Source organism: Salvelinus namaycush, chromosome 3 (assembly GCF_016432855.1).
Source record: "Salvelinus namaycush isolate Seneca chromosome 3, SaNama_1.0, whole genome shotgun sequence".
Taxonomy (NCBI): Eukaryota; Metazoa; Chordata; class Actinopteri; order Salmoniformes; family Salmonidae; genus Salvelinus; species Salvelinus namaycush.
Genome location: NC_052309.1, coordinates 43,092,789 through 43,105,082, shown reverse-complemented (window position 1 = coordinate 43,105,082; position 12,294 = coordinate 43,092,789). Strand labels below are relative to the sequence as shown.

The following is a 12,294-nucleotide window of genomic DNA, read 5'->3' as shown; positions in this document are numbered from 1 at the left end:
AAGACCAATCAATCAACGGGTACCTTCGCTAGCTAGGTTGTGTGTACAGTGTGGTGTTGCTGAGGCAAGGGAAAAAACGCAGCGGTCACCGGTGACTGGATCTTGTGGCGTGAGCACTAATGCTGTCTAGCAAACACGGCGAATCCCAGTCGCCGGTGTAAAACGCGGTGTGTAAAATACATCTTGCAGCCCTCGACCCATATTATAAAAATAGATAGGTCGATAGCGGGAGAAGCGAAACGCAAGGATGTTGCAAGTGCTGGCTTGCGGCGTCGTAGTTTTTCCCGGACTCTTCTTCGTCTTTCGGAGGGTACTCCCGTCCATTTTCAAACAGTGGACCGATGCAGACGTTGTACTGGTCAGCGAGAGGTAATTATTATATATATTTTTCAGATGGTAAACATTTAATCCTGGACATAGCTGGTCAAGCAGTAGCTGGCCCTAGGAGGCTATGCTAGCTATTACGGCCATGTAAGCTGATACAACAAATTGCTGAGTCTCGAGCTTGGCATGGGTTTTAACCGAATTAGCCACAGTTGCTATTTCAAACAGTGCTGAAAGATATTAGATTAGAAATTATGCTTTTGTACATTTCATATGTCGTCATGGCCATTATGTCGTACCCGATAATGTTATTGTAGGCTGCGTTATCACAACGGTGGTGGCTAGCCCTGTGAATTACAACATAGTAATACCATGGTTATATTGCTGCGTCTTGGTCAAAATTACACAATCACATGCGCAGGGGTGAGTTCGATGCTCATTTGTACTCTGTCACTCTCTAGCTAGTTGATAATTCCCCATCAAACTCGATCGCTGTGGTGGCTACTGAGTTATGCAATGTAAAGTGCTGAACTACAGTATACTGAGCCGATCGCTTGGCCTTAATCACGCTCCTATTAATTCGCTAATGCTCATCAAACTGAAAATGCATTTCTTAGACGCATGTGTTGATGCCTCGGGGGATACATAGCTAAATAGCTAGCTCAGTAACCCTGTCAAGTCAGCCTTGAATGCCTCACCAGTTTGATTATGTCACATATCCCGATAGATAGCGGGAGAAGCTATCGGGCATTAACTGGCTGCAATAACGTAGGCTAGGTTACAAAAAAAAAAAACTAATGTTATCATGTTGAATGCCCATCAGCAACGTAATTAATAGTTAATTCATATACGTTTGTTTTACGATCTCTTGGCCTGCTACTGTAGGTGTTGTATTTGTTTTACCTGCCTGTTAAAGTGCCAGTGAGCATCTGGATAAGCTGCAGTGTGCTGCCCGAGCTTTTCTCGCTCTGGCGGTATTTTAGGCAGTGACATTTTTTTTTACAGATTCTATAACAAGATTAGACCAGACCATTTCGCGTGCCACATACACTATATATAAATGAAAGTATGTGGACACCCCTTCAAATGATTGGATTTGTCTATTTCAGCCACACCTGTTGCTGACAGGTGTATAAAATTGAGCACACAGCCATGCAATCATTGTCAATATGATGGCCTTACTGAAGAGCCTAGTGAATTTCAACGTGGCACGGTCATAGGATGCCACCTTTCCAACAAGTCAGTTCGTCAAATTTCTGCCCTGCTAGAGCTGCCCCGGTCAGCTGTGCGTGCTGTTATTGTGAAGTGGAAACGTCTAGGAGGAACAACGGCTCAGCTGTGAAGGGGTAGGCTACACAAGCTCACAGATTGGGAGTGCTGAAGCACGTAGCGAGTTAAAATCATCTGTCCTCGGTTGCAACACTCACTACTGTATTCCAAACTGCCTCTGGAAACAACGTCGGCACAATAACTGTTCGTCAGGAGCTTCACAAAATGGGTTTTCATGGCCGAGCAGCCGCACACAAGCCTAAGATCACCATGCACAATACTAAACGTCGGCTGGAGGGGTGTTAAGCTCGCCGCCATTGGACTCGAGCATGCTTCACCATCTGGCAGTCCGACGGACTAATCTGGGTTTGGCAGATGCCAGGAGAACGCTACTTGCCCCAATGCATGATGCCAACTGTCAAGTTTGGTGGAGGAGGAATAATGGTCTGGGGCTGTTTTTCATGGTTCGGGCTATGCCCCTTAGTTCCAGTGAAGGGAAATATTAAGCTACAACATACAATGACATTCTAGATGATTCTCTGCTTCCAACTTTGTGGCAAAAGTTTGGGGAAAGGCCTTTCCTGTTTCGGCGTGACAATGCCCCCGTGCACAAAGCAAGGTCCATACAGAAATGGTTTGTCAAGATCAGTGTGGAAGAACTTGACTGGCCTGTACAGAACCCTGACCTCAACCCCATCGAACACCTTTGCGATGAATTGGAACGCCGACTGCGAGCCAGGTCTAATCGCCCAACATCAGTGTCCAACCTCACTAATGCTCGTGGCTGAATGGAAGCAAGTCCCCGCAGCAATGTTCCATCATCCAGTGGAAAGCCTTCCCAGAAGAGTGGAGGCTGTTATAGCAGAAAAAGGGGGGACCAACTCCATATTAATGCCAATGATTTTTGAATGAGATGTTCGACGAGCAGGTGTCCACATGCTTTTGATCATGTAGTATATATATCCCCTCTATATTGTTAAAATTGAAGAAAGGTATTGACATTTGTAATGAACAATAAACACTTTTATTCTCAATTTTCCCAACTCCCCTCGAGACGGTTGTGAACAGCATTCGTCGGGGGTTTTGTGACATGTGGGTAAAGTGGTGTCTTATGGACAATTCCATTGTGGTGAGAATGATTTTTCACTTAAAATGTATGCCAAAAAAACAAACAATTTACAATGTTGTTGATCCATCCTCCGCTTTCTCACATCACAGCCATTGAACTCTAGACATTTTTATATCACCAATGACCTCATGGTGACATCCATAAGCAGTTTCGTTCCTGTCCTGTAGCTCAGTTCAGAAGAACGACAGCATCTTGGATGTGTCTGGGTGACTTAATACATAATCCACAATGTAATTATTAACTTGACCATGCTTAAATATATAGTCAGTGTCTGATTTTTTTATTGTTACCCATCACTGCCCTTCTTCGAGGCTTTCGAAAAGCTCCCTGGTCTTTTGTAGTAGAATATGTGGTTTAAATTCAGTACTTGACTGGGGGACCTTACAGTTGTTGTATGTATGGGGGACATAAAAAAATAATGTCCTATTATTTCACACTATAACTTATGTGATTTGTTATGACAAAGTTTATTTCAGAACTAATTTAGCTTTGCCTAAGCAAAATGGGTGAATACTTATGCAACTACTATTTGAGTTATTAAATTAGTATTAATTTGTATAAAGTTATAGATTATGTACATTATGGAGTATTTTGTGTAGATCGATGACAAACAATACAATTAAATCGTTCAATCCCACTTTGTAATGCAACGAAATGTTTTTAAAAAACAAGTTAAAGGTGATGTAGACTTTCTATATAGCTTTCATTTGAAACCCAATTTCACATGTTGTTGCTCATGTGTCCCTTTACATGGAAAGGACCTTATCTCCACCTGCAGTGCACCATGTGTATGGGACTGATGTGAAGGCCTCCTCCTATTGATGGGTTCAGGCAGGATAAGCCCAGGTCTTTCCATCATGGAAGAACATAAGATCACCCATGTAGACACACTGTTCGTAGCCATGCTTAACATAATAATATAGGCCTCATATGAATTATAATATGGTCATTTTGTCAACATGCTTATCCAATGAAACATACAGTTAAAGATAGATCCATACTGACCAAAAGTATGTGGACACCTGCTCGTCGAATATCTCATTCCAAAATCATGGGCGTTATGCTGACGTTGTTCCAGAGCTGTTTGGAACTTGTTAGCTAGTGTTGTAACCGAGGACAGTTGATTTTTACACACTTCAGCACTCGTTGGTCCCGTTTCTGTGAGCTTGTGTGGCCTACCACTTCGCGGCTGAGCCGTTTTTGCTCCTAATCATTTCCACTTCACAATGACAGCACTTACAGTTGACCGGGCAGCTCGAGCAGGGCAGAAATTTGACGAACGGACTTGTTGGAAAGATGGCATCCTGTGACGGTGCCATGTTGAAAGTCACTGGGCTCAGTAACGCCATTCTACTACCAATGTTTGTCTATGGAAATTGCAGGGCTGTGTGCAAGATTTTTATACACCTGTCAGCAAGGGTGTAGGGGTGTCCACATACATTTGGTCGTGTGAGTGTGTTCAGTAAAGTAAAACAAATGTTACGCTCATAGCAGTCAATACAAACTGAAATCATTGCGCATACAAAATATGGATGATTTAAGAGGTTGCCAAAATACAAAAATGTATAGAAATTATACAATTATGAATCAAGAGGTCCAGCGATCTTAGTGACTAATTAATGAACAGAGGTATGGGATTGGTGACCTTCTGTATTGTTGACTTTGGGGTTGTCAGTTGATTTTGGCTGCGGGTGTTCCTACCTGTTGCTGTGTTTCGGTCAGGGGGTAGATGGTCTCTGAATGGAGAGTTGAGGAGGCTGACAGCGAAGTCTACAGAGCTGTGTCCTCCTTTTCACGAAGCCTGGGTAGGGACAGGGTCAGTAGTGCCTCAGTATAACTGGAGTATCCTCCTAGGATGATGCGGCATGCATGCTCTCTTCTGAATACGCTCCGGGTCATCAGACTAGGCCTGGGTCCATGAGCTGCGGCATATTCCAGGGTGGGGCATATGTAGCCGGTGTTAATGTTCATCAGGTCTTGTGGCACATTGAATCTTTTAAGGTAGAGGAGGGGAAAAAAGTGTTGTGCTGCACTTAGTTACCATAGATGCAACCTGCTCGCTCCATTATAGGTCCTTTTGTACAATTATCTATAAAATCTAAACATTATCACACACTTGGAGCTCCTGCCCTGCAATATGTGGCTATTGGCCAATGCAGGAATAATATAGGCCTAATAACATGGTCCTTTTGTGAACACTTGTATCCAATGAAACATAGTTAAGACGTATTCAGTAGGCTATATGTGGTAGTGATGGGGGGAGAAATCGATAGTTGCATATCACACTATTATTTTGGATGATATTGATACTATATTGATATTTTCATAATCTAGTTGGTTCTCCAGCTTCGTTTTTTAAATAGTGAGCCAACATGTTTTCAGCGCTTTTATTTCCATGACTGATCAAAACTCATTTTTTTATGCTCTTGTAACAGATGTGATCGTACTTCTTAACTCCCTTGCATTGTTTTTTTAAAGAAAGGAATGCTCAGCCAGCAGTCCCAGTTGATTGGTGTTTATTCACTTGTATTGAATAATCAGACTGAGCTTTTGTAATCAAAGACAACAATTACAAAAATAGTATAATATACAATAGGTGTAAATACCTGAAAATAGACAAGAACATTTAGCTGTGGAGGACAACTGTATTACCCTCCTGTCTGCAGCAAGACCAATGGCATAACACCTTATTGATATGTAATCTCAATTAACCAATATAAATACATAAACGTTGAAATACATTTATGTAGTGGCAAGTAGAAACAACCAACCTTGTTACACTCTTGTCTATCTCCAGCAGACACATACTGAACAAAAATTAAACGCAACATGCAACAAAATATTTTACTGAGTTACAGCACCCCCCATCAAGACGATCCCACAGGTGAAGTAGCTGGATGTGGAGGTCCTCCATTCTTATTTTCAATGACGGCCTAGGAACAGTGGGTTAACTGCCTTGTTCAGGGGCAGAACGACAGATTTTTACCTTGTCAGCTCGGGGATTCAATCTTGCAACTTTACGGTTAACTAGTCCAACGCTCTAACCACCTGCCTCTCATTGCACTCCACGAGGAGCCTGCCTGTTACGCGAATGCAGTAAGAAGCCAAGGTAATTTGCTAGCTAGTGTTAAACTTATCTTATAAAAAACAATCAATCAATCATAATCACTAGTTAACTACACATGGTTGATGATATTACTAGTTTATCTAGCGTGTCCTGCGTTGCATATATGCGGTGCGCATAGGCGAAAAAGGTACCTAAACATCAATGCCTTTCTTAAAATCAATACACAAGTATATATTTTTAAACCTGCATATTTAGTTAATATTGCCTGCTAACATGAATTCAGGGTCAGGGTATATGCAGCAGTTTTGGCCGCCTGGCTCGTTGCGAACTGTGTGAAGACTATTTCTTCCTAACAAAGACAGCCAACTTTGCCAAACGGGATGATTTAACAAAAGCGCATTTGCGAAAAAAGCACAATCGTTGCACGACTGTACCTAACCATTAACATCAATGCCTTTCTTAAAATCAATACACAGAAGTATATATTTTTAAACCTGCATATTTAGCTAAAAGAAATCCAGGTTAGCAGGAAATATTAACCAGGTGAAATTGTGTCACTTCTCTTGCGTTCGTTGCACGCAAGGGTATATGCAACAGTTTGGACCACCTGGCTCGTTGCGAACTAATTTGCCAGAATTTTACGTAATTATGACATAACATTGAAGGTTGTGCAATGTAACAGGAATATTTAGACTTATGGATGCCACCCGTTAGATAAAATACGGAACGGTTCCGTATTTCACTGAAAGAATAAACGTTTTGTTTTTGAGATGATAGTTTCCGGATTCGACCATATTAATGACATAAGGCTCGTATTTCTGTGTGTTATGTTATAATTAAGTCTATGATTTGATAGAGCAGTCTGACTGAGCGGTGGTAGGCAGCAGCAGGCTCGTAAGCATTCATTCAAACAGCACTTTCGTGTGTTTTGCCAGCAGCTCTTCGCAATGCTTCAAGCATTGCACTGTTTATGACTTCAAGCCTATCAACTCCCGAGATTAGGCTGGTGTAACCGATGTGAAATGGCTAGCTAGTTAGCGGGGTGCGCGCTAATAGCGTTTCAAACGTCACTCGCTCTGAGACTTGGAGTAGTTGTTCCCCTTGCTCTGCATGGGTAGCGCTGCTTCGAGGGTGGTTGTTGTCGATGTGTTCCTGGTTCAAGCCCAGGTAGGAGCGAGGAGCGGGGTGGAAGCTATACTGTTACACTGGCAATACTAAAGTGCCTATAAGAACATCCAATAGTCAAAGGTATATGAAATACAAATGGTATAGAGAGAAATAGTCCTATAATTCCTATAATAACTACAACCTAAAACTTCTTACCTGGGAATATTGAAGACTCATGTTAAAAGGAACCACCAGCTTTCATATGTTCTCATGTTCTGAGCAAGGAACTTAAACGTTAGCTTTCTTACATGGCACATATTGTACTTTTATTTTCTTCTCCAACACTTTGTTTTTGCATTATTTAAACCAAATTGAACATGTTTCATTATTTATTTGAGGCTAAATTGATTTTATTGATATTAAGTTAAAATAAGTGTTCATTCAGTATTGTTGTAATTGTCATGATTACAAATACATTTTAAAAAATTGGCAGATTTAATCGGTATCGGCTTTTTTTGGTCCTCCAATAATCGGTATCGGCGTTGAAAAATCATAATCGGTCGACCTCTAGTATCGTGATGGTATCAAAGTCAAAATTCTGGTATTGTGACAACACTAATAAATACTAGATGGATATTGTCCATAGGAAAGAAATGATAGGCCTATTAAAGCTGCAATATGAAACAAAGGTCTGTGGAGAAGGGTGCCAGCTTCCAGAGCAGCAGGTCTCAACAGGAAATGGCTCTGTGTGCCTTCTCCCTCCTTTGACCTAGCCTGGAGTGAGACTACTGTACTGCTAAATACAATCACCTTTAATAATTTGGAAATTGAGTGATTCATAAAAGGCGTGAATAGCGAATGGCTGTGGGTAAGGGTGAAGGAATGTGATTTCAAGCTGCATATTGCCAGAGATGCCAAGATCTGTCAAACTAAGCCAGAAGTTGAGTGCCTGGTTGAACAAGCCCTTCGTCCACATTTTAAAGGTGAACTCCTTGGTTGTGTCTGGAATAGCACCCTATTCCCTTTAGTGTACTACTTTTTACCAGGGCCCATAGTGGTGCCATTTTGGTCGCAGCCCATATGAAATAGAATTATTTGGTGTTTTGGTCTTTGAATCTGTGCAGAATGAATGGTGGTTAGATTTGTGATGGGCGATCCATGTCAAGTCTCTGCGGTGCCTGTCAGTCACACATGTCTGTTATGTTCCCATTGAATTGGCCCGGAGTCCAAACTGAATGTCGCTATGTTTTACTAGCATTTTATTTCCTTCACTATAAGGATTAAGTCTAGAGCTGCTCCAATAGGGGTGCACTTGGACAGTCTAGAAAGTAACCGGTCCAATCGTTGTCCTCTAAGAAACGATGTGCTGGTTTAGCTTTGGTCAAAAGAGAGACAGGGTTGGGGTCTGTTCGAATTAAGGTCACCCAATTCAGCAATTCATTTAATTGGAAAAACGTTTGAAATATATAGCTTCTCCTTTTCAGTTTATTCAGAAGTCATTGAAAAGTAAATGCCTCTTATGATTAATTGGAATTTCAGGCCACTTCCTGAATTCCAACTGAAGACACATTTCAGTTGAATGCATTCAGTTGCACAACTGACTAGGTATCCCCCTTTCCCTATCTGAATTGACTGACTCATATTATTATTATTAATAACCCTGGTTATAACCCTTTAACCCTGGTTAAAGCAGAGGTCCCATTAGCTTTCAGAAATATGTATTTTCAAAATGCTGACTATAAAAAAGAAAAATAAATCTGTTTTTAAACGTTATATATTCCTTTCCTGTGTGGAAAAACGCAGGATTGGGTATTATTGCAACCTCTGTGAAGATGATCCAATCGCTGACAATTTGCATAACATCCCACATTACAGATATTGGGCGCAAATGTTTTCAATAAAGGCAGGCCCCGAATGAAAGGGAGAAGTGAAACGGAGTATTCCATTCTCTTATATGTGAATTGCACCTCTCAGAAATATAGTTAATAGAAGTTTGCAGACCAAGACCAAAGGAAATACCAAATGGAACGGCAAACTGATGAAATGGGTGCGTATCTATTAGCCTGCCACAATTGCTTGTGAAGCTGGATGTGGAGTACACTACCCTTGGTAAAATGCTTACATTCTTAATTTCCCTGAAGAAAAATTATACTCTGTCCATTTGCAACTTGTTTAGTGACATCCTTACTTTAGAAAACAGAGAGTATGAGGATGCTGTTCTCCCTATGATTTGCTTGTCTCTCATCGGAATCTAACATACATTGGCAAAGTTGACCACTTTTCATTTCACTATTGCCTGTAAGTACTGTTTCTGTTTATTAACATATTTCTACTTCAACTTGTATTCATGAGGTGGCAAGATGGCGCCGACAGAGATGGTCGCCTCGCTTCAGGTCCTTAGGAAACTATGCAGTAATTCGTTTTTTTATGTATTATTTCTTACATTGTTGGCCCAGAAAATCTCAAGTGTTATTACATACAGCCAGGAAGAACTATTGGATATAAAAGATACGTCAACTTACCAACATTATGACCAGGAATACAACTTTCCCGAAGCGGATCCTTTGTTCGGACCTCCACCCTGGCCATGGGATCTGATCCCAGAGGCCGACCCAAAACAACCCGGTCAGCGCAGGAGAGGCTGATGGAGGCCTACTGGTCAGTTCTTAGAAGGCGAGCACACCAGCCACCGCTTCCGAGCATATTACTCACCAATGTCCAATCTCTAGATAACAAGGTGGACGAAATTAGGGCATGAGTTGCCTTCCAGAGAGACATCAGATTGTAACATTCTCTGTTTCATGGAAATATGGCTCACTCGGGATATTTTGTCAGAGCCACCCGGTTTCTTCATGCATCGCGCCGACAGAAACAAACATCTCTCTGGTAAGAAGAAGGGCGGGGGTTTATGCCTTATGATTACACCATGAGTCGTTAATCATAACAAACAGGACCTCAAGTCCATTTGTTCAACTGACCTGGAATTCCTTAAAATAAAATGCCGACCGCATTATCTCCCAAGAGAATTCTCTTCGATTATAGTCACAGCCGTATATATCCCCCCCAAGCAGACACCTCGACAGTCCTGAAAGAACTTCACTGGACTATATGTAAACTGCAAACCATATGCAGTTGAAGTCAGAAGTTTACATACACCTTAGCCAAATACATTTAAACTCAGTTTTTCACAATTCCTGACATTTAATCCGAGTAAGAATTCCCTGTCTTAGGTCAGTTAGGATCACCACTTTATTTTAAGAATGTGAAATGTCAGAATAATAGTAGAGAGAATAATTTATTTCAGCTTTTATTGCTTTCATCACATTCCCAGGGGGTCAGAAGTTTACATACACTCAATTAGTATTTGGTAGCATTGACTTTAAATTGTTTAACTTGGGTCAAACGTTTCGGGTAGCCTTCCACAAGCTTCCCACAATAAGTTGGGTGAATGTTGGCCCATTCCTCCTGACAGAGCTGGTGTAACTGAGTCAGGTTTGTAGTCCTCCTTGCTCTCACACGCTTTTTCAGGTCTGCCCACAAATATTCTATGGGATTGAGGTCAGGGCTTTGTGATGGCCACTCCAATACCTTGACTTTGTTGTCCTTAAGCCATTTTGCCACAACTTTGGAAGTATACTTGGGCTCATTGTCCAATTGTCTTGAGATGTTGCTTCAATATATCCACATCCTTTTACAGCCTCCTGATGCCATCTATTTTGTGAAGTGCACCAGTCCCTCCTACAGCAAAGCACCCCTTCACAACATGATGCTGCCACCCCCGTGCTTCACGGTTGGGATGGTGTTCTTCGGCTTGCAAGCCTCCCCCTTTTTCCTCCAAAGATAACTATGGTCATTTTGATTCATCAGACCAGAGGACATTTCTCCAAAAAGTACGATCTTTGTCCCCATGTGCATATGCAAACCGTAGTCTGGCTTTTTTATGGCGGTTTTGGAGCAGTGGCTTCCTTGCTGAGCGGCCTTTCAGGTTATGTTGATATAGTACTCGTTTTACTGTGGATATAGATACTTTTGTACCTGTTTCCTCCAGCATCTTCACAAGGTCCTTTGCTGTTGTTCTGGGATTGATATGCACTTTTTGCACCGAAGTACGTTCATCTCTAGGAGACAGAACGCGTCTCCTTCCTGAGCGGTTATGATGGCTGCGTGGTCCCATGGTGTTTATACTTGCGTACTATTGTTTGTACAGATGAACGTGGTACCTTCAGGAATTTGGAAATTGCTCCCAAGGATGAACCAGACTTGTGGTCTACAATTGTTTTCTGAGGTCTTGGCTGATTTCTTTTGATTTTCCCATGATGTCAAGCAAAGAGGCACTGAGTTTGAAGGTAGGCCTTGAAATACATCCACAGGTACACCTCCAATTGACTCAAATGATGTAAATTAGCCTATCAGAAGCTTCTAAAGCCATGACATCATTTTCTGGAATTTTCCAAGCTGTTTAAAGGCACAGTCAACTTAGTGTATGTAAACTTCTGACCCACTGGAATTGTGATACAGTGAATTAGATGTGAAATAATGTGTCTGTAAACAATTGTTGGGAAAAATGACTTGTGTCATCCACAAAGTAAATGTCCTAACCGACTTGCCAAAACTATAGTTTGTTAACAAGAAATTTGTGGTGGTTGAAAAACGAGTTTTAACCTCTGGGATATGTGGGACGCTAGCGTCCAGTGAAAATGCAGAGTGCAAAATTCAAATGAATTACTATAAAAATTCAACTTTCATGAAATCACACATGCAATACACCAAATTAATGCTACGCTTGTTGTGAATCCAGCCAACATGTCAGATTTCAAAAAGGCAAACGAAGCTATTATCTGAGGACAGCACCCCAGTAAATAAACACAGACAATCCTATTTCAACCCTCCAGGCGCGACACAAATCGCAGAAATAAAGATATAATTCATGCCTTACCTTTGACTAGCTTCTTCTGTTGGCACTCCAATATGTCCCATAAACATCACAAATGGTCCTTTTGTTCGATTAATTCGTCTATATATATATCCAAAATGTCCATTTTTTTGGCGCGTTTGATCCAGAAAACACCAAAAACACCAACTTGCGCAACGTGACTACAAAATATCTCATAAGTTACCTGTAAGCTTTGTCCAAACATTTCAAACTACTTTTGGAATACAACTTTAGGTATTTTTTAACGTAAATAATCGATCAAATTTAAGACGGGATGATCTGTGTTCAATACCGGAGGAAAACAAATTGTAGCTAGCTTTCAGGTCACGCGCCTCTAACAAAAAGTACACTTCCCTCGAGCCTCATTCTGAACAGTGCTACTTCTTCATTTCTCAAAGGAAAAACCTCAACCAATTTCTAAAGACTGTTGACATCCAGTGGAAGCGATAGGAACTGAAAGAAGGT

The 12,294-nt window shown here is 41.3% G+C and overlaps 1 protein-coding gene across 1 annotated transcript in view; it reads left to right on the top strand.

Moving 5' to 3' along the window:
• Positions 1-12,294, top strand: part of LOC120043881 (ceramide synthase-like) — a 39,072-nt gene continuing 26,778 nt past the window's right edge. Inside the window, exon 1 of the mRNA XM_038988486.1 lies at positions 1-369. Within this exon, the coding sequence (XP_038844414.1) occupies positions 248-369 (122 nt within the window). The 5' untranslated portion in view covers positions 1-247. The remainder of the gene's footprint in view (positions 370-12,294) is intronic.